Genomic DNA, 27,610 nt, shown 5'->3' on the forward strand with positions numbered 1-27,610 from the left:
AATGCTTGTCTTTGTTCAAAAGACTGTATTAACTGTAAAGACTGTCTTTTACATCAGCCTGTTTTCAGGGCCTTTTTTGGCTACATATTTGTTATTTTTTGCTACATGCCTCCCCATCTTCTTGCCATATGTTTCTATGGCATAAATCAGTATCTGTGACCTGTTCTCATTTAAAAAAAATAACATTGGCACAAACCTAGCCTGTATGTATTTTTTTGTATGTCATCGAGAGTATTTAAATGATTTTCAATCAGGGAAAAAAATGTGTGATTAAAATGCGATTAATCGCGAGTTAACTTAGGCATTGATGCGATTAATCGCGATTAAAAACATGTAATCGATTGACAGCACTAATTATAAGTAATTAATATTTTGAACTAAAATTTGGAGCATCAAACACACCAGATAAGAAAATAAATCAGGGCTGGTTTATTTACTGCATTTGCAATATAATTGCAATTTTACAATATGCGATTTTGAAGATTGCAGAGGCACAGATTTTGTATTATAATATACTATACAATAGGACACTAATTTACTTAAGTACCGGTTATAGTGTGGAGTAGGGCTGAACGATCTATCGTTTTCGACCGAAAATCGCGATCTCAAGCAACGCAATTTTGGGATTAACAAAGCTGCGATTTTTCTTGGTGCATATTAGCCCAGGCCTAATAATTTTGTCAATAATTCCAATGCATGTTCATGTAGAAAGTCTCTGTGTCGGCTATTACCAATCAGAAAAGGCTCTGTGTCGGCCAGAACCAATCAAGAAGCTGAAAGGCTGCGCGTGACCAGATGACGTTTTCAGTGTAGCTCGTAAGCTCGAGATTCAATTTCAAGATGGCTGAAGCGGGAGCAGACATGGAGCCGACAAAATTAATACCAAAGAAAAACAGCACGTCGGTCATTTGGCAGTATTTTGGATTTGAGGCCACTGATGAGCACCAGAAACAGGTGATTTGCCAAACATGTCGTGGGAAAGTGGCTACATCGGCTGGCAATACCACCAATTTACATCGTCACTTGAGAGTTCACCACTTTAACTTGTATGTGAAGTGTATGGCGAAAAAGAGCCTTGAAACATCAAGTAGCAGTGATACTTCAGCAAAACAGCCAACCATAACTTCATCCTTTGCCAGTTTGACGCCTTATGAAAGAACTAGCCGAAGACACAAGGAGATTACCACTGCCATAACGAATTACATAGGATATGGTGTCTGTAAACACAGTAACCAAAGACGCATTTAAAAGTTTGCTACGCACAATGGACAAGAGGTATGTTCTACCCTCCCGCACCTACTTAAACCGAGTCGCCATCCCACAGCTGTACGGAGAATGCAAGTTGTAAATGAGCTGGAAAACATGGAGTTTTACGCGTCAACTACGGATCTGTGGTCAAGTAGAACGACCGAGCCATACATGAGTTTGATGGTGCATTTCGTGAACGCAAACTTTGAGTTGAGAAGCCGCTGCCTGCAGACAGCATACTTCCCCACTGACCATACGGGGGAGAACATTGCAATTGGGCTTAAGGAGTGCTTGGCAAACTGGGGCCTAAAGGAAGAGGCCCAGACCTGCATCACAACAGACAACGCCACGATCATGGTCAAAGCGATGGAGCTCAATCAGTGGACCAGACTGCAGTTCTTCGGGCACCGGCTGCATCTTGCAATTGGTAAGTGTGTGTGTGTGTGTGAGTCCAAATTTACTGTGTAAGAATTAGTGGTATCATAGTCTCTCCCCGCTTTACAAGCTAAATCAATGGGAACTACTAGACACATCTGCAATCAACAACAATTATTGAAGATTTCCAGAGGACTTCACCATTGAAATTCACCAGAGCTATAGTGAAACTGACAATGCCCACGTGCATGGCAGCTGGATGCTGGAATACATCGGGTAAAAGTGAAAATAAAGAGTTATTCCACCTTTCTGATTCCTGATCCTCCACGGACGGGTTGGTCGTTGGATCGCCAACTTGAAGAGGGAGGATTTGCCATCGAACTTCTGGCCAGAGAAAAAACCCGTAATATGTAGCCAACATTTGGAAGAAGAATGTTTTCAAGATGACTTGGATAATAGCGCGTTGTGACAAACACCAGATACAGCACTGGGACTTGATCAACAGGCGATACGTCACTAACCAGTAGGTGGCAGTAGTGTTCTTTGACAAACATGGATGCCTCCAGTAAAGCACATTCACATGAAAATTACTCTGAATTAAAAACACTGATCATTTATTGAACAGGATGGAATCATTTCAGATTTAAGGAACTTTCAGACGTTTGGATTCTGAATATGAGCGACTTTTCTTTTAAGGAGGTCTAATATTATTATCTATCTCTGATTTTAGTTGCTCATAAATCAGAAAAACAACTTTTAAAATGATACTGAGTCTTGTGCCCTAAAGACTTGAGATGTGACTCGTCTTCTGGGTCTGAGAGCTGAGCGTCATTATCAGCCTGTGATGCTGGAGGATTATGGGATGTTAATGGCTCATAACAATATGTTCACAATAATGAGAATATACATGTTTAATAGTTTTTACATTCACATAACTATCTTCACTGTAAAAAAATCGAAATGTAGATAAGTCATTTTTAAGGAATTTTTTTTTTGGAATTGGGGAGATAGAGGAAACATTTTGCCAATGGAATAACACAATAAGACAAAGATTTAAAATAAGAAAAATCTAATTACATTGTTTTATTTCAAGTGCATTTTATCTAATTATCTTGTTTTCAAAGTAAAAATACTCATTCCACTCAAACTATCTCAATTACCTATTCAAATCAAGGGTAAATACACTTAATTTAGGAAGTTTTTACTTATTTCTAGATCATTTTTCCATTGTTAACAATCAGTCCACACACTGCAAAGATAGAAATCTAGATAAGTCATTTTTTCTTAAAATAAGTATATTTTTTTCATGAATTGAGGAGGTGAGTCGGACACTTTAACAATGGAACAAGGCAGTTTAAATTTAAAATAGGAAAAAACAATAGCATCGTCTTATTTCAAGTGCATATTATCCAATTATCTCATTTTAAGAGTAAAAGCTTTTAGCAGGAGTAGAATTTACCTGCTCAAATTAATTAATTTAATTTTAATTAATTTTTACTTTTTTCTACATTGCTTTTACAGTGCAAGTTAAACCTCTAGCTGGTAGCCTGATCAGACATTTTTTATTAAGTATGTTGCATAAATGCAAACATGAGTTCACAGCCACACAAATAAATTTCTATTAGAAACAAACTTAGAAAATGAATTCTAATAGTGACTAAAAAAGCAAAACAAAGTTTTGCGATCCTGACCTAAACCTGGTGATGCAGAGAAAACTCCAGTCTTTGAACTCACCTTTGCATCCTGAGCTCCTTTAGCCTTCAGCGTCTGCTAAACGCAGGACAGCAACTCTACGGCGAATCGCTGCCTGCAACGACTCCACTTTTATAGGGTGGATCCTGCTGCACACGGCAAATTGAAGGAATGGATTTCTTGAGACGAAACCTGCACCTCCATTGATCCACCCTTGAAGGAAATAAATACATTGTCATCGATGATGCTCTCTGTTAATGCTTCTGTTGGCGGGGCAGGAGAGTGATTCACTTCCAAACGGCCAACATCAATCCGTGAGCTATTAAGAGGCCCTCATGTCATTGTGCACAGAAGGTTATCAATGCAATGTTTTTAATTCTGCTCTGGAGTCAATACAGTAAAATAGCACAAGCAAAGTTATCTGACTGCTCCTGGGAATTAAAGTTCAACAGGACACGGCATTAAGGACATATTGCAGAAATTATCATGCAGCTTAATTAGCCCCTCTTCACCTCACCCCCCACCTACTACTACACCACCTTATAGCGCACCCCCACATCATATTGAGAGGCTTTAGCTTCCTCATCGGGGGAAAACCGAGGCCAAGATGAATATTCAAACATCCTGAATACTATTGAGCGGCACGCAGCAGCAAGGTTTGAAAGTTATAGCTGCTTTCATGCTGTGGGAAAAAGAAGGAGGGGCTAACTTTCTCAAGGGGCCCTGTCACCGATAATTAGCGATCAATCACGAATTAGTTTAAAAGCTCCAAAAGAACACAGAGAGCACTATTAGACTGCAGAGATTCACTGCTCTCCGATAATTGCTTTGGTTGTTTTCACAGGGAACCTAGCTGTTCCTCTTGGTTTTATCTCAGAGACTTATCACCAGCATAAACCACACCCGCTCCACACGACTCTTTGACTTCACTACCATAGTGTGACGTGTCAAATACATGAAGGTACTTTTTCTGCAACACAATATGAGGTCTGCACAGACAACATGGATCACATGTATGCGGCTTCTTTCATCCTCACGTCATAAATTAGTCGGTATGTCAAAGGATGAGCATCAATTTATTGGCTAACCTCTGGAAGGTGAAGCAGCAAATGGAGAACATGAAGGGAGTTCTGATGAAAATGAAAAAAGAGAGATCACATCTCTCCTATCCTGGCTTCTCTTCATTGGTTTCCTGTTAAATCCAGAATAGAATTTAAAATCCTCCTTCTCACATATAAAGCCTTAAATGGCCAAGCTCCATCTGATATCAGAGATCTGATTGTTCCTTATGTTCCTAACAGAGCACTTCGCTCTCAATCTGCAGGTTTACTAGTGGTTCCTAGAATTTCTAAAAGTAGAATGGGAGGCAGATCTTTTAGTTATCAGGCTCCTCTCCTGTGGAACCAACTACCAGTTTTAGTCCGTGAGGCAGACACCCTGTCTACTTTTAAGGCTAGGCTTAAAACTTTCCTTTTTGATAAAGCTTCTAGTTAGAGTGGCTCAGGTTATCCTGAGCTATCTCTATTCTCCCACTCTGCAGAATCTGTTAGTTCAATCTCTAACGTTCTGCTCTCTCTGCTTTTTCTCATAGTAGCTTCATCTGGTCTGTTCCTGTTTGGCTGTGACTCCATCCTGGAGAGAAATATCAGCTGTGCTGCTGCCCCCCCCACCATGGACTGTTCTCCCTGCTGAGACTTTGAAGCATCTGATGCAGGTCCAGCACATTCCAGAACAGTTTCTTCCCCACCACCATTAGACTGCTGAATGTTGTATATAATGAGGTTGTAAAAAAAAAAAAAAACTAAATGTTGGAAATTCTAACCTATATACTGTACAGTCGTATGTTTACATTTATCAATGTAGACAAATGAAAATGTCTAGAAAGCTGCACTGAACGTAATTTATTTTTGCATACACTCTGTGTGTACAAAATGTCAATAAAGTCAGCCCAAGTCTTGATCCTCTGATTTTGTAGCTGGCTCGGAGCTCGTCTACCTGGCTGTGTGTTTCCTGGACGTTGCCGCGTTTTATAGTTGCCTCATGTGTCTCTGCATCCGTCTCCTTAAACTCCCAGTTCGGGAGATGGACACCTGTCAAAAGGGAGTTTTTCTTCTCCACTGTCACTACAAGCATGCTTAGTGTGACACAGACCGCCTGCGCGGTGGTGGGAGGTGGTGAGAAAATACTCTCCCTGTCACCTCAGGTCACTGCTTAGCTGATTTTCAACGTGCACACTCTGCACCGCATAGTTCTGTCATTTTTAGCAAATTTGTGCTGCGTGTTTAAGGGGTGGATTTTCTTGTTTTTTTTTATTTTAAATCTCTTTAAAACATAAAGGATTTGTTTTATGCGTTGCTGTATTAGTTGGGAGCCACATGCTGTGTTTGGGACCCAAATAAAAAGAAATGGCAAGTATTTTATAATAATCAATAAACTTACAGGATGGATTGCTGAAAACAGCAGAACCAGAAACAAAGACAGGAAAAAACAAAAGAAAGTTAAAAATGAAGCATCAGATATGAAGTAAATAGAGAAATCAGCAACTAATAGCAAGAAGCAAACAGCCTAAATATGGGGAGTAAAGAGAACCAGCATGAAAAGCAGGTAGGCTGTCTGATCAGGTGAGGGGGGGGGGAATAACAGGGCCTAATTGGGTCACATAGAGAAACACACAAAACTCAACTACCTTTCATTCCAATTTAACAGTAAAAGCTAATTGTTCATCTGGATTTTTTCTGGGTTTTTACTTTGTTCTTTTTGCACCTTGTGCCATCAGCTGATCTAACCAAGCTTGTACACTGCTGCCATCTACTGGCAGCCTGTTATTAACTAACTGGAAACTTGAACAATGATATTATTTCCAATTGCTATCACAAGTATCAGTATCACTAATGCATCTTTAGCTTCTTCCTCAGGGAACACAAACACATTCTTTTGCACTTTTTCACACTTGATCATTGATCTTCCTCTGTTTTCAGAGAGAAAACATGAGGGAAGTGACTAAGGTTGAGAATGGCAGCTGTTTTTTTTATACCAAACAACACTAAATGCTGCATTTGTATTAAAAAAGAAAAAATCTGTTGCTTTTTTTTGTGAATTCCCTCTGTCAATTCAATTCTGTTGAATTCAGTTTCTTTCTATAGCACCCGTTGAAAAAATATGATGTTTTTTGGTTTGCTTGGAGGGGATTTTGCCGGGAGTTGGAGGGAACTGGGCTGCCATTCGGCTGGCGTTTGACTGGGAAGGGCCATTTTGAATGGCTGCTACTGTAACCACTTCCAAAAAACTCCATTTGTTAAAGGGGAACGCCTGTCACAACGCCGGACTGGAGCTGTGACAGGCAGCCCGGGCCACAGGCGGCTACGCTCTACCCCTTCTATTCATTCTAGCTAATCTGAATCGTTCATTTGGAGAGCGAGATCATCTGTGGTAGCAGCACTAGACATCTTCCAGGCATGTGAGGAAAACTAGCAGCAGTTCAGAGGACAGGATGAAGGAACGGTAGCCGGCACACACGGATGATGTCATACAACATATATTAATATAAATAATCTAACGGCGGATGTCTTGGGGACAGTAATTGTCCTCCATGTTCTGAATGCTGGCGTACCATAAAGAATAAATGATGAACAGTTTAGTTTGTGCCTTCAAGTCGTTGCCCATAGGAAGACGTTACTGGATATAACCTAACGGAATATCTTCAGAACAGCTCCAAATGACACTAAACTCATATGGGTGAGTAGAACATGATGGAATAACGGAAAATCAAGGAAACAATATTAAAAAAAAACAGTGTTCCCTTTTAATAGTAACAAATATGCTCAACACATCATCATAGTAATGTCTTTGTGCACAATTATTTATACTCCTTTTTGTTTTAGGGAGGAAAAAATAAAATGTAAAAAGGAGAAAGAATATAGATGAGAAATGATGGATCCATCCATCCATTTTCTGACACGCTTAATCCCAAGTGGGGTCATGAGGGGTGCTGGTGCCTATCTCCAGCTGCAAGGGCGTAGGTTTGATTTGAACTTTGGTAGGGACACTATTGGTCTGGTGTCATTGGTGCTATGCAATATGCGTGCCCTTTTTTATGCTCGATGTGAGCATCCGTACTGATAAGAGGAATTCATTGTTAAAAGAGAAAAGCAACATTTTGCTACATTAATAAAAATGTTATAAGCTCTACACTCATTAGATGCTGTTTATCAATGTTTGAAGTATCACCGGCTCTGAAGAATGTGGAATTAGGACTGTTTTCCACTTTGAAAACGGTTTCATTTGAACGACTAAGAGAGAAGGTAAATACAGTATTTTCTCTTGAAGATATAGAATTGTGCAGAGTTAAACCCCACTCTAATATTTGTACCTACTATGCTCTCTCTGTATCAAGCAAAATAATACATTTATTAAAATATTAACTTCACTATAAAAGTTGAACATCTGGGCTGTAGTTACTCTGTGTCGCCCATTTCATGTATTTCATCTGGGGCTGAAAAAAATGAATCGTATTAATTGATTATTTCAATAATCGTCAACTAATTTAGTGAGTGATTCATCATTAACTGGAGTATAGAGACTTTAAAACATACAGTAATATAAATGTAAAATGTGTGTGGGAAACCACAGAGCAACCCACTTAGATAAGTTATATCAAAATTGTAAAAATAAAAACAAAAAAATGAAAACAGTAATATCAACTAAATATCGGTAAAAAGGAAACCCTCACATTTTCTTTCTTAATTGGCTGTTGCTAAGAATCAGACATGTTGATGCTTACAGCCTTTATTTGCCCATTTTTCCAGCAGTCTTCAGAACTCCTGGCTGACTCAGAATATTTCGTTTTATAAAAAAAAAAAAAAGGTTTTTGTTTTTTAGTGTACATGATATTCATTTTTTTTATTGGGACTTGTTTTGTAGCCTAATATTAATTGTAGTAACCGCTGCATTCTAGTGTGAATAAATTTTCAATGTTGCGCACCAAGCACACGCGGACTACAAAACAGCCAATCGGAGAGAGAGAAGGCGGAACTTAAGGCAGAACAACCAATGAGAGTTGAGTTAAACAGCGCAGCACAGTTCCATGCGCTGCTACATGAAAGGGACAGGAGAGACCAGGCAGAGGAGCTGCGAGAGGAAAAGAAGCCACTGCTGCAACAACTACTGCTGTAAATTATAAACATGTTGCTCACATCCAATTATTGGTAGGGACAATTAGGACGGTTCAGAATTTTGGTAGGGACATGTCCCTATGGTCCCTATGCAAACCTACGCCCATGTCCAGCTGTCTACGGGCGAGAGGCATCAATTCACATCATGTCACTTTCCAGTTCACCAGATCATCCAGTCAGATTGATTAAAAGTTTTCTATCTAAGGAAAACCAGCTGATTGCATCGACTCATTGACTCTTCAGCAATCCCTCACACTAAGCATGCTTGTAGCGACAGTGGAGAGGAAAAACTCCCTTTGAACAGGAAGAAACCTCCAGCAGAACCAGGCTCAGTGTGAGCGGCCATCTGCTGAGGCCCACTGGGGTTCAAGGTAGGGTGACCAGATGTCCTCTTTTTCCCCGACATGTCCTACTTTTCATACCTAAAAAATGTCCGGGGGGGAATTTCAAAATTATCTGGGAGTTTGGTCACCTACAGTGCCGCTGAACTGAGCCGTGTGCTTGGGGGCTGGTCCGGGATACCCGGCGGATGGGGGGAGGAAGCCAGTAGGTGACGGAGCGACCGAACCCAACCTGGGGACGCTGGCCACGGCAGGCGGGGGGAAGCATACAGTCACCGGGTCGGGTTCGGTTGCTCTGTTCCCGGCGGGCTCCAAACCCGGACTAGCCCCGGAGTTGATGGCTTGGTTCTCGGGTCACCCTGGTTCAAGGAGACAGGAGCAGAGATACGAAAGGCAACTGTTAGTCCAGGAAACACACAGCCAGGCAGACGAGCTCCAAGCCAGCTCCCATGTCAGAGGATGAAGAGAGCACATCCAGCCAATCACAGTCAGAGAAACAGGACTACACTGGAAAACAGGCCAATCTCCAACATCTATAAATATATCAGAGAAAAAAGGAATAAAATGCTTATAACTCTACTGGCATGACTAAAAATCTGAGCCATTATGATCAAATCTTCATCATTTAATACAGAAATTTCCATGTTTACTTGCAAAGATTGTTTCATTCATTTTGTACATAATGATCTTTAAAAAGTAACTTACTGTTCACATAAACAAACATGGGCTTTTGTTCATAAGGTTAAACTGCTTCACTTCCAAGAGCCTCAGCCTATGTCAGGAATCCTAACTTCTGCCAGAAGATCAAAGCACTTCTACGAATACTCAGTTACTAAATGTCAGGAGATTCGTAGTAAGCAGGTTCTGAGTAAGCCGCATTGTCACAACATTTTTCCTGTAAAAATAGGTCTTGGAAATAAAAATCTGGAATGATTTGCAAAAACCTGAGCTGAAGCTGAACCCTGGAAAGAGCTGCACATCTGAGTAAATGTAATGTTTGTTTCTGTAAAAGTCGAAGGCTGTGGAGCCGCTTAGCTTTTACTGAATAGCTTTTCTGACACCAGTTACGTCCCAGTGAGAGTTCAGGACATGGAGTCTGTTTAGCCGTGTCATCACTGTTGACAGGATGTCGTTTGTTTGTGGCCGAGCTGAACTCCTATGAGAAACTACAAAATAGAAACCTGCAGGTTGTTTAATATTTAAGCTTTATTTTCACTTCACAACAAACTGCAGATGGTTATTAATCATCCCATGTTTCTGAGCTGTGGGGAAACATTTTCATCATTTTTAGAAATGAAAGAGGAATTCTTAATTTTCCTTTGACATGTACAGTAGCAGCCATTCAAAATGGACCATCCCAGTCAAACGCCAGCTGAAGGTCAGCCTACTACCCTGCAACTCCCTGCCAAACACCCTCGACCTTCCAGCCACTGCAGTGACCCCCCCTCTAGCATATATTTTTACTCTGATGCCACCCTTTGACTGAATTACAGGGTCTGACCAGGAGATGATGCTTCTCTTTGGGTCTTAATGTAAGCAAATCATGACAGAAAGAATATTTTAGTACAAAGATTGATGTTTAAAAAGGAATTGTAGGGGATCAGCCAAGGAAAAGGGGGACATTTTGAATGGCTACTACTCAGCATATTCTCTGTTTATATTTATGGTGTCCAACATGCTTACATTCAGAGAACTGTGTAACAGCCCTCCTAAAGCCTCTGACACATCTTGCTGATTTATCCAGCGTATTACTGACGTCCCAGAATCTTCTACAACGCTGGCATAACTTGTATTTTTTTCTATTCTGGGTGTATTCATAATGAATGCAGAACTTCTGTCCAACAACCCTATCGTCTGCATAACGCACAGCAGCGTAATGCCCATGAAATGATGCACAAGCCAGTGTCCTGAAGGGGGCAGCGATGCGCCTGGAGGCGCCCCGCCTGCAGAAAAAGATTTGTTTGATCGCGGTATTAACCTAGCTGCTGTTTACCACCTGCCAGAAAAAGAATAGTAGCTTATGTGTAACACAAATCTAAGAGAATAACAATTTAATTCAGTTTATTTCTATAGCTCCATTTTACAATACATGTCATCTCAGGTCACTTTCCAATTCACCAGATCATCCAGTCAGATTGAGGAACCAACTTTCATTTATGAACAGCCATCAACAGAAAATGTTAAATCTACAGTAAATATTATTACAAACAGGGGGGGATTTACCATTAGGCAATACCAGGCAGTTGCCTAGGGCCCCAAATTCCTGGGGGCCCCATAAAACTCTGTTTATATGTATGGTTAATACAACTATTCCTTATTTGTGCACAATAATTATGTTTTTGATGAAAGTGCTTTGGCTAAAATGCCATCAGAACGCTGATAATATTAAGTGTCTCAGACCCCTCTAGCACTTTGATTTCTAAAAAGCTCCTAGCGCCAAATCTAGAGACTTTTTTCTGCTACTGGAGACTTTGGAGACAACATCTAAAAGCAGCGAACTCTGCTCTCCAGAGCGAGTAGATTGGTAACCCCGCCTCCTGCTCTCCTCTATCTTGTCTGCTGTCATGATTCATGCAGCTATTATTTCATCCAAATGAAAAATGGAGAACAGATAAGCAGATCATGGCTTGTCTACAGTGAAAAGAAGGACTGGGTTATTTACTTTGGCCTTTTTGGAAACACAGGAAGGAGCAATCAGCTAAGTGAGCTTAGTGCTTGGAAAAAATCTTTCATTCCTTTAGAGACAGCATGAAAAGTCAGCTGAGTACAAAACATAGAGAGGAAAACAAGAAGAAAAGGGACAAGAAGAGAGGGACACAACCTAGAACAGATAATGGATGTCTATTCTATTAACATTTCTCTATCTGGAGAATGGGGCTGTTTGATGTGTTGTCTTCTCAGTTCAGAGCGCCCCCTGCCTGTCTTTGCCTTGGGCCCTACATTTCCTAAATCCGCCCCTGATTACAAAGACGGTGATGCAACAAACATAACATGCTCTGTAGTGTTTAGTCAGTTTTTGGAGCAGAGCAACTTGACTGCTTGTTTTCTGCTCCAACATTGTAACATTCAGAGTCTGAGGAGTCGAAGAAGGGAAACAATTCAGTTCCAGGAAGAATTTTATGGGCCTTGAGTCAGAAAAGAAGCGCAGACATAGATTCTTTCTCAGGGTGAAGAGTTGAGAAAATATAAAATGTAGTTTCCAAAAAAATACTATTTGAAAAACACAGTAAAAAGGTCTTGATGCTTTGAAGTATCTTGAAACAGGAAGTTAGTTAGATTCAAGGTAATGGCTGTTGGTTTATGGACCTTCCACAGTAGAGATAGACTGATACACCAGCCTATCTTTAATAATTCGCTGTTTTTCTTTTTAATGATCACAACAGAAACGATCCAGCAAAACAGAGCATCAGTGTTCTGGGTTAAACAGCATGGGATGTACTTTGAACTTTCTATATCGTTAGCTGGAAAACGGTCGACCTGCTGACAGGCGTCTCAAACTGGAGTCAGGAGCCACCTTAAACAAGTGCATGTTTGTTAAAAATAAAAATTTTGACAAACAATTATTTTATTTGTTTAAAATAAAAGATTTAATAAATATCAAAGGCCTGCCTCTTATATATTCCTCTTTCGTCATGCCTTATTTGTCTTATTCATAAGAAGTATGGCGAAATACAATTAAACAATTCTGGATAGGTTACTTAAGTTGTAAAAAAAAAAAAAGCTATAAGGCTTATTAATAAGGTGGAAACCAACTGATAAACTCTTCATTCAAAGCAACACATTAAAATTCAAAGATATTGTATAATGTATAAAGCAGGTAACTAAAGTCTTCTTCTGGTAGTCGGCAGTTATTTAAGTTAAATATAATTTGCGAGGTTTGTTTATATTTGAATGTGCAAAGAACTAGTTTAGTCCGTGAGGCAGACACCCTGTCTACTTTTAAGGCTAGGCTTAAAACTTTCCTTTTTGATAAAGCTTCTAGTTAGAGTGGCTCAGGTTATCCTGAGCTATCTCTATAGTTCTGCTGCTATAGGCTTAGACTGCTGGAGGACATAGGGACCCCTTTTCCATCATTCTGCTTCATTCTATCTCTATTCTCCCACTCTGCAGAATCTGTTACTTCAATCTCTAACGTTCTGCTCTCTCTGCTTTTTCTCATAGTAGCTTCATCTGGTCTGTTCCTGTTTGGCTGTGACTCCATCCTGGAGAGAAATATCAGCTGTGCTGCTGCCATCAACACCTTTGTTTCTAGATGTTGGAGCTTGGAGCTTGGTGTGTTTCCTGGACGGGGCCGCCTTTTACAGCTGCTTTTTGTATCTCTGCTTCTGTCTCCTTGAACCCCAGTCGGCCTCGGCAGATGGCCGCTCACACTGAGCCTGGTTCTGCTGGAGGTTTCTTCCTGTTAAAAGGGAGTTTTTCCTCTCCACTGTCGCTACAAGCATGCTTAGTGTGGGGGATTGTATTTGAGTCAATGAGTCAATGCAATCAACTGGTTTTCCTTAGATAGAAAACTTTGTATCAATTTGACTGTATGATCTGGTTGAACTGTAAAGTGCCTTGAGATGACATGTGTTGTGAATTTGGCGCTATATAAATAAACTGAATTGAATTGAATTGAATTGAATTGAATTGAATTGAATTGAAGGCTGATGAGACATTCTGAGAAAGACTCATTATTTATTATGACCCGGACCTCATCTACCAAAGTCTAAATAAGATGAATCTATGGAGCTCATTAATGAAGCAGCTGCTATGGAAAGTCCTTTACATAGAAGCAGAGTGGATATCAGTCTCTGATCTGAATGTCCCCAAATTTCTTAATAAAACTAAATGTATAAAAACAGAGGTGGTGATTTTGGTAGAAGACTCCCTGGCCCAGTATGTCAGGCATATTATTGTTAATTTATGGGTTCAAACAGATGCTGGTCTGATGTTTGAATCTTGAATCATAGCTGTTGTAGAATCCAGCTTCTTGTACTTGAGGCAGCTAGCAAAGGTTAAACCTTTCCTTTCACATCAGCATTTTAAAACTCTATGCTTTTGTTACCACTGGGCTGGATTACTGTAATAAACTTTATGAGGATGTCAGTGATTCTGCTTCAGAGGGTCCAGAATGCTGCTGCACATCTTTTAACAGGTTTAAGCAAATTTGATAATATTTCCCCTATTTCAGCCTCATTACATTGGCTGCCAGAACATTTTAGCTCTTAAAGAAAAGTCTCTCATATTCAGAATTCAAACTTCTGAAAGTTCTTTAAATATGAATTTATTCCATCCTGTTGAATAAATGTTTTTAATTCAGAGTAATTTTCATGTGAATGTGCTTTACTGGAGGCATCCATGTTTGTCAAAGAACACTACTGCCACCTACTGGTTAGTGACATTGTCACGGTGCGGTATCGGCTGTTGATCAAGTCCCAGTGCTGTATCTGGTGTTTGTCACAACGCGCTATTATCCAAGTCATCTTGAAAACATTCTTCTTCCAAATGTTGGCTACATATTACGGGTTTTTTCTCTGGCCAGAAGTTCGATGGCAAATCCTCCCTCTTCAAGTTGGCGATCCAACGACCAACCCGTCCGTGGAGGATCAGGAATCAGAAAGGTGGAATAACTCTTTTTTTTCCACTTTTACCCAATGTATTCCAGCATCCAGCTGCCATGCACGTGGGCATTGTCAGTTTCACTATAGCTCTGGTGAATTTCAATGGTGAAGTCCTCTGGAAATCTTCAATAATTGTTGTTGATTGCAGATGTGTCTAGTAGTTCCCATTGACTTAGCTTGGAAAGCGGGGAGAATGGGGCTAGGCTTACCGCACCGTGACGTCACTGCTGGAAGATGGCAGGAGGGAGGGGCTACTGTATTTGGGCAAAAATGGCCGCTCCCAGACTCAGTGAGCATGACAAAAAATATTGCTTTTTATTTTTTCTGTTTGTTTTTTTTTTATTAACACCAAATTCATAAAATAACTATGAACATATTAGTTTCAGGTATAAATAAGGATCCATTGATTATTCCTTGCTGACCGGACTTTTCCTTTAATGGTCTTGCCCTGCCCCTTCCTGTTTGATCTGCTTCGTCCCTATACACCATGGCTGTGTTCAAATCCATGGGCTGCTTTCTCCAAGGACGCGGTCTACATAGATTGGATCCTTCGAAGTCTGTGAAAATAAGGAGACCGGAAGTGTTTTGGCTGTGAATTCGAAAATGTCCATAGCTGCATATTGGTTATTTATTCCCCAGTTTTATATTGTTAAAACACTTTACAGTATTTTATTGTTTATATTTTAACTCTTCCCTATCATGTTATTCTTAGACATTTTTCTAAGTTTCACATTTGTGTGACCATTTTCAATAATCTTTCTGCTGCTGTAAATTTGCCCATTGTGGGACAATAAAGGGATTTTCTATACTATTCTATAAAAGGGGTAGAAATATATAAGTAAATCTAAACAATGTATGTATAAAAATATATCTGCAAAATCTCTTATATTCAACAACAAAAATTCTGAGGTAAGCAAATTGTGCAAAACAGCAATAAAAAAATTTAAATCCTATCAGATTTATAGTCTCCACCCATAGATCTATTAGAATCTGTCCTTAAATTCCAGCCAAACCCATTTACACAGTAACAGATTAAAACCTTTAGATAAACCAAACATTACCGCCACATATCTGACTCAATAACCATTAAAACAACTATTTTCATTCATTTCAGACGGAACTATTCACAGAGTGGATTATATTAAACTGAACTTCCAATTTTCACCACTGTTCGTCACCAAGTAACCTTTCCTCTGATCACGGAGCAGCCGAGTTGTTTGGTCTCCCAATGAATCCTGGGATATCCAGGGCTATGGAGGATACATCGGACCTGTTCTCAAATCGGGCTAAAAGAAGGACGAAATTTAAGGCTGCATAACCAGGAGTCTTGGAATCAGACCAGACCTGAGCGCCGCGCTATGACGTAATCATCCTTCAAATCTGGCCTTATAAGGACGCAGCCCATATATTGGAACAGGGCCCATCTCGTCCCTTAGATCAGCTGACCAGTTGTTACTAATGGTGCTAAAGACAAAAAGCAAGCTCAGTGGAAACTGTTTCTTCTATTGCAGACTCAAAGCTGTGGAACGACCTTCCCTTGGCCTTTAGACAGAAACTTCCAAACTTTCTGATTTTAAAACTTTTCTAAAGACCCATTTCTTTTGGTTGGCTTTTACCACAATCTAGTATGTAGACTTTTGTCTTACTGTTTTTTTTTTATTTCATGATTCCTTTTTGTTTTATTACTACTTTTATCCACCACTTTATTTATTTTTTAATAATTGATTATTTGTATTTTATGATTGTGTATAGCACTTGCTTTATTCCTAATAAGGAGAAAAAAATAATGTTTGAGACATCATACTTTATGTATTGATAAACAGATTCAGTGGGACAACATGTAGGAAGGATTTTTAACAAGAGAAAATAATTCTCGTCCTTCCTGACTGATTGAGGAGCCTGATTGCTAATTGGCATCATCTGAGAGAGCTCCAGGTGGCGGAGGTACATAACAGTAGCTGGCTGTTCTTTCTGCTCACAGGCAGACAAGTTGGAAACAGCTCTACAATGGGTAAGGCCCTCAGCTTGAATATTCGTGTTCAATCTGTTTAACTTAAAGGAATAGCATCACTGCTGTTTTTGGACTAAGTTTTTTTGTTTCCATCTTTATTGTAGCAGCAAACAAGGTGCTGATTGTTTATGCTCACCAGAGTTCTGGATCATTCAACGCTGCTGTCAAAGACGCTGCTGTGGAGGTTCTGTCTGCTCATGGCTGCACAGTGGAAGTCTCTGACCTGTATGCCATGAGCTTCAAAGCCACTGCTACAGCGCAGGACATCAAGGGTATGAAACGTCCAGATTTAAATGTGGGTGGCCTGGAGGTGGCTTTATCGGCTCTACAATCTCCTCCTTTCACAGGAGAAGTAAAGAATGCTGAGAACTTCAGTTACTTGGAGGAGGCTAAACTTGCATGGGAGCAGGGCAAACTGTCAGATGACATCACCAGGGAGCAGTCTAAAGTCACAGAGGCAGACCTCATCATTTTTCAGGTGTAAGATGGTGGTTTTCCTACTGGTGGCTGGTTGTCTGCTGTGCTAATGCTAACCCATCCTTCAGTTCCCCATGTACTGGTTCAGTGTTCCTGCCATCCTGAAGGGCTGGATCGATCGGGTTCTCACCAATGGCTTTGCCTTTTCACAACAGAAGCGGTACAGCCAGGGAGTCTTTAAGGTGAGCCCTTAAATAAGCTGGTACAGATTTTCAGTCATCCAGGTCATAGTTATTCCAAAAAAGTTAAGCAATCCACTGGACTTTGTTTCCAAGTCTGAAGACGTTTCTCTTCCATCCAGGAAGCTTTTTCAATTCAAAATGTCAGAAATGGCGTTTAGTTCCAGGTTTTATCCAGCAGCCCAACAAAGCCTGGTTTTAGTTTAGAAAACATGCAAATAGAAACGGATGAATGGGTCCCCCCCTTTGGAATGGGGGTCGTTTGGCTTCTTTGTTAGCCTGCAATGCCCCATACCTGTCCATGTCTCTGAAAGGGGGGTCGTTAGAGGGGATTGTTGGCCTGGCCAAACAGGCGAGTTATTTTGTTGCCCTATATGGGATGGGCCATGCATGGTCTGTGGAGATGTTTGCCTCCAATATAAAGATCAGAGCATTCCTCTGAACTGCAGACACCACTCCACTCATATTGGGTCTAGAGGTTTTGTCATTAGGATGCACTAGTCTCTGTTTAAGGCTTTGCCTGCTTTGAAATGTTCTGAGATTTTGTTTGGAGAAACTCCTCTGGAGTTTTTCAGAGACTCCAACAACAAATGGGATGGAGATGTTTTTGCATCTAAACTCAGTTATGTTCTGCTGCATGTCTTTTGGATTTCCTTCCTGAGTTGAACAACACCCAGTTTGGGTATCAATAGCATACCCAGTTTCCCTTCTGTTTTAGTAGGGACACTCAGCCTTCTGTTTCTGACATGTTGAATGGAAAAAGCTTCCTGGATGGGAAGCAAAACATCATCAAACTTGGGGGAGGGGGGGGAAAGGGAGCCAATTGGGTTGTAACATTACAACCCACTGGTAACCAGACTGTATATTTAACGTGTTCTTCAGGACAAGAAGGCCATGTTGTCCTTCACCACTGGGTCTCTGGAGTCCATGTTCAGCCCAACTGGTATTAATGGCGACATGAATGTTACACTGTGGCCTCTGCAGGTATTATTCCTCACATTAACTCAACAGATCCCAGGAATTGAGGGGAAAACTCTTAACTCTGCGGTTCTCTGCAGAATGGCATCCTGCACTACTGTGGCTTCCAGGTTCTGGCACCTCAGATCTTCTGGGCTCCCTCCTCTGCTGAAGTTGAAGCACGTAAAGCCATGCTGGAGGGCTGGCGCACTCGACTGAAAGGTCTGCTAGAGGAAAAGCCTCTGTCCTTCATCCCATTGGACTGCTTTGAGGAGACTGGTTTCCAGTTGAAGCCTGCCATCCATAAGGAACATGCCAGCAAAGAGTTTGGGTTGACGGTTGGGATCCATCTAAACAAGCCACTGCCCCCTCATAGCCAGATGAAGGCTGGGTGCTGAAATGTCTCTTATGATCAATAAAGGCTGCTTTGTTCTGAAGTAATGAGCATTTTTCATGGTTTTTGATTCTACATTCCCTGTGAGACAAACGCCATCTAAGTGGCAGTTCAACTTTTAGTTGAATCTTTATGGTTCAGTGACTGACTTTGCAAACGTTGTGACTGAGGGTCATTTGACTTGGCTGACATTCTTTAAAACCAAGGTCTCCAACCATGGGCCTCAAAATCTACTCTAGTTCAGCTGAACAGGATTCCCTGCCAAAAGGTTTGACAGACTTTATAATGAACTATTCAGTTGATCCAGCTTTGGAGCGGGGATGGAGATCCTGCTTTAATGATCCAACCTTAGATGTGTAAAATTTCACACTTGAAAGTCAACAGTCAGGAAGGTTGAACTCTACCTCACAGCATGAATAGGGTAGATTTGCCAGGAACACTAGGAACCTAAGCTTTCACTGGCTCTATAAATCCTAAAACTCTGGACCATGTTGAATGTCCAACTTTAAAGTCTGATTTGAACTGTTCATCTAGACCACAGTTGCTCAATTCCAGTCAAGAGCTACCATCTGAAAACGCCTGAATCGAAAGACTCGATCCCCTCATTTAGCCCAGCAGAGGTGTGGAAACGCGCCACTTGTTTGATTCAGCTGTTAAAAATGCAGTGCATCATAGTTGCTCTTGAGGAGCCCTGATCGAGACGGTAAAGCTTCTGATCCAAGTAAGTTTGCAACTGGATGGATTCAAAATTTGCTAATGGGAAGCTTTCAAACTTAAAGCAGTGTCATTTCAGCACTGTAAACGGTTTCTCCCTTTCAGCAATATGGAGGTTGCCATGGTACGAAATGGCATCCGCATCACCTGCCTTGGCTAGCGATGAAGTTGATTTACATAGTTGTTGGATATAGATTTAAAATGGGTAGAACTTGCTGCCGAAACGAATGCACTTCCATTCAAAGTCTATGGTTGTAACTTAACTTAAAATGCTCGATGCGCCACATCAACCAGATCAGCTGATCTGAGAGCTGGCAGGGAAACGGACAGAGCACTGCTGATGCAGAGCGCTATGATCACTCCTGAAATGGTTTAACGCCTAAATTTACTTAAAATGTAAAAACCTGCCGGCAGAATATGTTGCAATTTGGAACACCTGAAAAACGCTAACATCTACTTCCAGCTGCCACCAACAGTAGGGGAAAACCCCCAAGAGGCTCCCGGGCCTGAGGCAGCTGCTGCTGGGGATTCCCAGTGACAGCGCAGCACCGGTATGTGGGGGTCTGAGCGGCTCCCACAGAGAAATAATCTTTGAAGGCAGGATGGTAATCTGGATGAACTGACTGCACAGACCATGTTTTCAGGAGGACTTTCTCACTTCAACATAGATTCTAACTACTTTTTACCCGCTGATCACAGCTAATATAGCAAAGCTGCTCTCTGGCATCAAACACAGGAGCAGCAGAAGCATCTGGGCACACTTTACTGAATGTCTCACCTTAAATTTTTTGATCCTGAAATTGCTTTGTGTGTGAAAGTAGCATAATGGTGACCACAGTGACATGAGCTGCCGTCGTGAAAAGATGCCTGCCTCGGTAAATGTGCGACCCACTCCTAAGTAATTATAAATGGCAACACAAAGATTGAGACTTTGTAGACGTTAAATAACTTAGAGGTGCTTCTCAAAATATTAGCATATTGCGATAAAGTTCATTGTTTTCCATAACGTAATAAAACGAACATTCATATACACTCACTGGCCACTTTATTAGGTACCCCATGCTAGTAACGGGTTGGACCCCCTTTTGCCTTCAGAACTGCCTCAATTCTTGGTGGCATAGATTCAACAAGGTGCTGGAAGCATTCCTCAGGGCGTTTGGTCCATATTGACATGATGGCATCACACAGTTGCCGCAGATTTGTCGGCTGCACATCCATGATGCGAATCTCCCGTTCCACCACATCCCAAAGATGCTCTATTGGATTGAGATCTGGTGACTGTGGAGGCCATTTGAGTACAGTGAACACATTGTCATGTTCAAGAAACCGGTCTGAGATGATTCCAGCTTTATGACATGGCGCATTATCCTGCTGAAAGTAGCCATCAGAAGTTGGGTACATTGTGGTCATAAAGGGATGGACATGGTCAGCAACAATACTCAGGTAGGCTGTGGCGTTGCAACGATGCTCAATTGGTACCAAGGGGCCCAAAGAGTGCCAAGAAAATATTCCCCACACCATGACAACACCACCACCAGCCTGAACCGTTTATACAAGGCAGGATGGATCCATGCTTTCATGTTGTAGACGCCAAATTCTGACCCTACCATCCGAATGTCGCAGCAGAAATCGAGACTAATCAGACCAGGCGACGTTTTTCCAATCTTCTATTGTCGAATTTCTATGAGCTTGTGCAAATTGTAGCCTCAGTTTCCTGTTCTTAGCTGAAAGGAGTGGCACCCGGTGTGGTCTTCTGCTGCTGTAGCCCATCTGCCTCAAAGTTCCACGTACTGTGCGTTCAGAGATGCTCTTCTGCCCACCTTGGTTGTAACGGGTGGTTATTTGAGTCACTGTTGCCCTTCTATGAGCTCCAACCAGTCTGGCCATTCTCCTCTGACCTCTGGCATCAACAAGGCATTTCCGCCCACAGAACTGCCGCTCACTGGATGTTTTTTCTTTTTCGGACCATTCTCTGTAAACCCTAGAGATGGTTGTGCGTGAAAATCCCAGTAGATCAGCAGTTTCTGAAATACTCAGACCAGCCCTTCTGGCACCAACAATCATGCCACGTTCAAAGTCACTCAAATCAACTTTCTTCCCCATACTGATGCTCAGTTTGAACTGCAGTTGGACAGGTGTACCTAATAAAGTGGCCGGTGAGTGTATTTTAGATTCATTGCACACTAACTGAAATATTTCAGGTCTTTTATTGTTTTAATACGGATGATTTTGGCAAACAGCTCATGAAAACCCCAAATTTCTATCTTATAAAATTAGCGTATTTCATCCGACCAATAAAGTGTTCTTAATACAAAAGTCGACCTTCAAATAATTCTGTACAGTTCTGCACTCAATACTTGGTGGGAATCCTTTAGCAGAAATGGCTGCTTCAACGAGGCGTGGCATGGAGGCTATCAGCCTGCTGAGGTGTCATGGAGGCCCAGGTTGCTTCCATAGCGTTTAGCCTTTAGCTCATCCACAGTGTTGGGTCTTGGATCTCTCAACTTTCTCTTCACAATATCCACAGATTCTCTATGGGGTTCAGGTCAGGAGAGTTGGCAGGCCAATTGAGCGCAGTGATACCATGGTCAGTGATCCATTTACCAGTGGTTTTGGCTCTGTGAGCAGCTGCCAGGTGGTGCTGAAAAATGAAATCTTCATCTCCATAAAGCTTTTCAGCAGATGGAAGCATGAAGTGCTCCAAAATCTCCTGATAGCTGCATTGACCCTGGCCTTGATAAACCCAGTGGACCAACACCAGCAGCTGACATGCCGCCCCAGACCAACTATGACTGTGGCTACTTGACTCTGGACTTCTGGCATTTTGGCATTTCCTTCTCCCCAGTCTCCCTCCAGACTCCGGCACCTTGATTTCCAGATGACGTGTAAAACTGAGCACCAGTCCAGAGCTGCTTCTCTGTAGCCCAGGTCAGGCGCCTCTGCTGCTGTTTCTGGTTCTAAAGTGGCTGACCTGGGGAATGCGGCACCTGTAGCCCATTTACTGCACACGCCTGTGCACAGTGGCTCTGGATGTTTCCACTCCAGACTCAGTCCACTGCTTCCGCAGGTCCCCCAAGGTCTGGAATCTAACCTTCTCCACAATCTTCCTCAGGGTCCGGTCACCTCTTCTGGTTGTGCAGCGTTTTCTGCCACTTTTTCCTTCCCACTGAGGTGTCTTGATGCAGCAGCACTCTGGGAACAGCCCATTGGTTCAGATTTATCTTTCTGTGTCATAGCCTCTGGCTGAGGGGGTCAATGATGGCCTTATGGACAGAAGGCAGGTCGGCAGTCTGACCCATGATTGGGGTTCTGACTGATGAACCAGGCTGGGAGTTTTAAAGGCCTCAGGAATCTTTTGCAGGTGTTTAGAGTTAATCTGTTTCAGTGGATTAGGTGCATGGCTCGTTTAGAGACCTTCATCATGATAGGCTAATTATGTGAGATAGGAATTCTGGGTTTTCATGAGCTGTTTGCCAAAATCATCCGTATGAAGAAAATAAAAGACCTGAAATATTTCAGTTAGCGTGCAATGAATCTAAAATATATGAATGTTCATAATGAACTTTATCACAATATGCTATTGTTTTGAGAAGGACCAGTATATAATGTTTCTGTTAGTAAATCCCTATAATGATTCCACACTATGGCTTTAAAATGTTGGCTGACACTTGTTAAAAGGCTCTGTTTCTACACCTTGAAGTTTTCTCTCTCTGGTTCGTTTTCCTGAAAAGAGAGCATTCACAGGGTTCAGACGGGAATGAGTGACTCTAATTTAATGCATTGTAATGCTCTTTTAATGCCGTTAGACATATTTTAATGCTATCAACAAGTACCATGTACACAAGTTATTAGTGTACATGAAATATGAAGGAGCTGACATTGCATTCTATCATATCACGCAGCTACTTCGCAAAAGTCAGCCGCCCACATTCTGAACACCACGAGATAGAATAGGCTACCAGTTATTATTGGTGGAATTTGGAAATGGAGGCAAGATGAAGAAATCTACGCTGGAAAGAACTAAACTCAGCTTTGGAAAGCCAACAGGTCAGGAGAAAAGAAAGAGAGAAGGAGGCGAGTTCATTTCGCCAGTAAATATATCATTCAAAGCACGGCTAGGAATAGGATGCATTATGAAGAATACAGATTTCAGCTTTGGCCATTTCAAAATGGACCAAAATAATATAACCAAACAGACCGTGTACAACATTGCGTCTGAGGTTAGTAGTGTGTTGCTCATGGTGCATTATGAAGAATAAGGATTTCTGGTTTGGCTGTTTCAAAGTTTTTTTTTTTTTGTCAAGTAAGATTTAGTGCAATATTTGACCTCAGTATTTCAAAAATCCTGGTTACGGCCCTGGTCTGAAGGACCGATTAACAAATTAAGAACAAAAACTATCAAAATTTATATGGAGAAACAAAAAGAACAAGAATAAGGTCCACAGTATTGCAAAACCCAAAAGAAAAAGGAGGTTTAAACCTACCCAATATTAAGAAATATTATTGGGCATCACATTTAAAGGTAATAAAAATATGGTTAGATAATAGCGAAGAACCGGGATGGAGGGAAGTTGAGTAAAACTCATGCCCGAAGACATCCCTCGAATCGTTACCATTTGTAACAAAGAATCTTCAAAATGTATCAAAAATTGCAAATGAATGGGTTAAAGGAACATTAAAATATGGGAAATTGTTAAAAGAAAGTTAAATATATCAAGTTTATTTTGTAGAGCTACTAAAATAGCAGCAAATCCAGACTTTATACCCTCAATGGAAGGGGGATTTGAAAAGTGGCAAGAGAAGGGCTTGGTTTATATCGGACAACTTTTTGAGAAAAAACATATGAAATCTTTTCAACAGCTAAAAAATGAATTTAACTACAAATATTATTAGAAATTTCTACAAATTAGAGATTACTTGACCAAACATAAAGATTGGGAATATATCCTGAAGAAACCAAATTGTTTAGAAGAGACCGTAATGACGAACTTTCAAACTACTAAAAAGGTAACGTCAAAGTTATGTAAAGCCCTGCAGAGAGAAGTAGATGATAATGAGAATATAAAACATAAATGGGAGAAAGAAGGAAATATAATAATATCAAAAGAAAGGTGGGAGGAATCCTTCATATTAGGACATACAATGTTGAGTAGTGTTTCATGGCAAGAGTTTGAATGGAAATCAAAAATGCAATTCTTTATTGTACCAAGTGTCTCATCGAAATACAGTAAAATGTCAGACAAGTGTTGGAGGGGCTGTGGCCAGAAAGGAGACTACAAACATATATTCTGGGATTGTCCCAAAATTAAAGAATATTGGAATGATGTAAGGAAAAAGATTGAAACTATTTGTAAAGAAAATTGAACCTAGATTTACAAACATTCCTGCTGAGCATTTTACCCAAAACAATGTTAAACAGAAAAAAGAAAATTATTCAAATATTATTATGATGGCAAAGGAAATAATGACAATATTCTGGCTAAAGCCAAAACCCCCGAGCCCCGACCTTTTGGTGGGAAAGAGTTAAGGAAGTGATGGGAATGGAAAAAATAACAGCAAAATTACAGTTTAAAGATAAATTGTTTCATGGGCACCTGTATGTATGGAGATTGAAAAACCTTAATTGCTCTGGAACTTTAACTGTAATAATTTTCACCTTTGGAGAGGATAGGAATACAGAACACGTACGGATTGACATATTAAAGTGTTCTCTCTAAATTATTTTTTTTTTTTTTGTATTTTTCCTAAATGATGTATTTGTATTTGTCTTTGCTTCTGTAATTTTTATTTGTATTTATAAATCAACACCTTTGGGGAAGGAAAATGTAAACAATTTATGAAATTCTGTAAAGAAATGGTTTATGCCTTTACCAAATAAAAATGAATTAAAAAAAACAAACAAAAAAAAACTTCAGAATCTCTCTATCTGCATCTTGCTGTATGATTATGTTCCTTGAAAGCAGCAGCAGGGCTGTAGGAAGAGAACAGGCGCCGTCCTCATGGCAGCTCCAGGTCAGTTAGTCCAGTCACCCAGACAGCAAACCTGTCATGAATAAAATAAACCAGTCATCTCTAAAAGCTGAACACCAGTAACACCAGTGATCTCATTTTTAAAGATCTGATAATGTTTTCCATCAGGCCAGCTAAAATATCACCTGTTAGTTTTATGACACAATCCCCTGATAAAATTCATGATGGAAACAATGGCAGGTTATTCTACTGTATCTTGTGACAGAGCTAGCATGCATACGACCATGATGTGGCCGGATTGGTGTTGTAATCAGGAGAAATATAATAATTGATCTGCAAGGTTACAGATATCAACCTAAAACCTGCATGTCAGCATGAAGAAGCAAAAACACCAAAGCATAAATCAAGCTTTGTCTCTCACTGAAAAATATATATTTACATCTAATTATTATGAACAAATTAATAAATCCCTGCCGCATTTATTTTTATACTTCAACTTCTAAATTTAAAAGGTTGACAACTATTTGAGTGGTTGGCTGTGTCAAATTAAAGGTAGACTGGAGGATGTCCTTTTTCAGGTGGATCATCAAAATAAGTGGTCCTCCTAATTGTCAATCATTCTGGTAATATGTTAACGTAAGGCTGTCCTACGCGCTCATCCCCATTTTCCACTGACATCGTTAAAAAATTGCAAATCTTTTTTAGGAAAGTAAGCTCGTATGAGCGATGCAAAGAGCAACTTTTAACAGAGCGTGCACGAGGAGAAAGGGGCTCGTGCACGCTCTAGCGAGCATTTAAAAGGCGTTCCCTCTCGGGGTTGTGCATGTGCATTTTTTTTTTTTTATGGAGAAATTCCTCCATTTAATTCCTCCTCCACTATACCTTTATGTCATGTAAGCTGTACAAACAAAATTTCAATTAAAGTTGTCTAAAGTTAAGTATTGGAAAAGAAAAAAGTAATTAGATCTTATGAAGTTGCAGCTTTTACCTAATCTCCTCTGACACAGACATCAGGGTAATAGGGGATATAAAACATTTACACATGAGAAATCTTCCTGTTGGACCACAGTTAGTAATGGAGCACCACAGGGCTCAGTGTTAAGATCCAGTAATTCTTTACCATATGCATGCTTCAGATTGGTAAAAATAGTTCAAATCTCCATTCCTTTGCCATTTGATTAATCTCCATAGATTTGCCAATGGTTTAAAATGGAATTAAACAGAAAATCTGTTAAGTTTGTTTAAAAGACCAGTCGAATTCATCTAAATTCAGATGTAAAACTTGATTTTTCAAACATCTTGGAGACATTTATTTTTAACGATTTTTAAAAAAAATTCTATTTCATCATTCTGCTTCATTCTATCTCTATTCTCCCACTCTGCAGAATCTGTTAGTTCAATCTCTAACGTTCTGCTCTCTCTGCTTTTTCTCATAGTAGCTTCATCTGGTCTGTTCCTGTTTGGCTGTGACTCCATCCTGGAGAGAAATATCAGCTGTGCTGCTGCCATCAACACCTTTGTTTCTAGATGTTGGAGCTTGGCCTGTTTTCCAGTGTAGTCCTGTTTCTCTGACTGTGACTAACTGGATGTGCTCTCTTCCTCCTCTGACATGGGAGCTGGCTCGGAGCTCGTCTGCCTGGCTGTGTGTTTCCTGGACGGGGCCGCCTGTGGAGCTGGTTGACAGTTGCCTTTTGTATCTATGCTTCTTTTTCTATGTCTGCTTCTGTCTCCTTGAACCCCAGTGGGCCTCAGCAGATGGCCGCTCACACTGAGCCTGGTTCTGCTGGAGGTTTCTTCCTGTTCAAAGGGAGTTTTTCCTCTCCACTGTTGCTACAAGCATGCTTAGTGTGAGGGATTGCTGAAGAGTCAATGAGTCGATGCAATCAGCTGGTTTTCCTTAGATAGAAAACTTTGAATCAATCTGACTGGATGATCTGGTGAACTGGAAAGTGACCTGAGATGACATGATGGGAATTGGAGCTATAGAAATAAACTGAATTGAATTGAATAGAATTTTAACCTTTTATAAACTGAAATATTATTTACTATTTGAAAGTGAAACTGCAGATTCAGCTGATCCAAAAATAGAAAATAGATTTCATAACTAGATTATCTTCGTTGCTTCTTTCTAAAATTGCTATATGAAGCATATAGTTGTAGATTCTTAGGTTAACATTCTCTCTCTCTCCATAGTCATCATCGAGCTTAAATGAGGATGAATAGATCCCTATCTCTGCCTCTGCCTCTCTTTAATTTTCTGTGTATGTGACTATTTGCCATTAGTTTAGTGATAAAATCGTAGACTTGTTCCCATAGAAAGGACTCCTGGCCCAGTTTATCCTTGGATCATATTAATATTTATTTTATCTTAACTTAAACTGAATTTAGGCTCCGCACGCATTTCAATACTTTAACTTGAGTAGATGGTTGACTGAATATCTTTTATTTGTAGTTGAGTAAGATTTGACTATGAGTATC

The 27,610-nt window shown here is 40.5% G+C and overlaps 1 protein-coding gene across 1 annotated transcript; it reads left to right on the top strand.

Annotated features, from left to right (window-relative positions):
* Positions 1 to 1,335: 1,335 nt before the first annotated feature.
* On the top strand, positions 1,336 to 18,491 carry LOC119785520 (NAD(P)H dehydrogenase [quinone] 1-like). The gene is made up of 7 exons (XM_038288236.1): positions 1,336 to 1,675; positions 8,980 to 9,220; positions 16,520 to 16,713; positions 16,789 to 16,919; positions 16,987 to 17,100; positions 17,980 to 18,081; positions 18,156 to 18,491. The coding sequence occupies exons 1-7, from the start codon at positions 1,336 to 1,338 to the stop codon at positions 18,450 to 18,452; spliced, it is 1,419 nt and encodes a 472-aa protein (XP_038144164.1). The 3' UTR covers positions 18,453 to 18,491.
* The last annotated feature ends 9,119 nt before the right edge of the window (positions 18,492 to 27,610 follow it).

Source organism: Cyprinodon tularosa, unplaced genomic scaffold, assembly GCF_016077235.1.
Source record: "Cyprinodon tularosa strain WSP-4 unplaced genomic scaffold, ASM1607723v1 ctg1068, whole genome shotgun sequence".
In the NCBI taxonomy this organism is placed as follows: Eukaryota; Metazoa; Chordata; class Actinopteri; order Cyprinodontiformes; family Cyprinodontidae; genus Cyprinodon; species Cyprinodon tularosa.

Coding starts and splice junctions, on each gene's coding strand:
- LOC119785520 (XM_038288236.1), top strand. CDS start 1,336: ATGCAAGTTGTAAATGAGCTGGAAAACATGGAGTTTTACGCGTCAACT. Junction 16,714..16,788: donor TACAGCGCAGGACATCAAGG/GTATGAAACGTC, acceptor CTCCTTTCACAG/GAGAAGTAAAGAATGCTGAG. Junction 16,920..16,986: donor CAGACCTCATCATTTTTCAG/GTGTAAGATGGT, acceptor CCCATCCTTCAG/TTCCCCATGTACTGGTTCAG.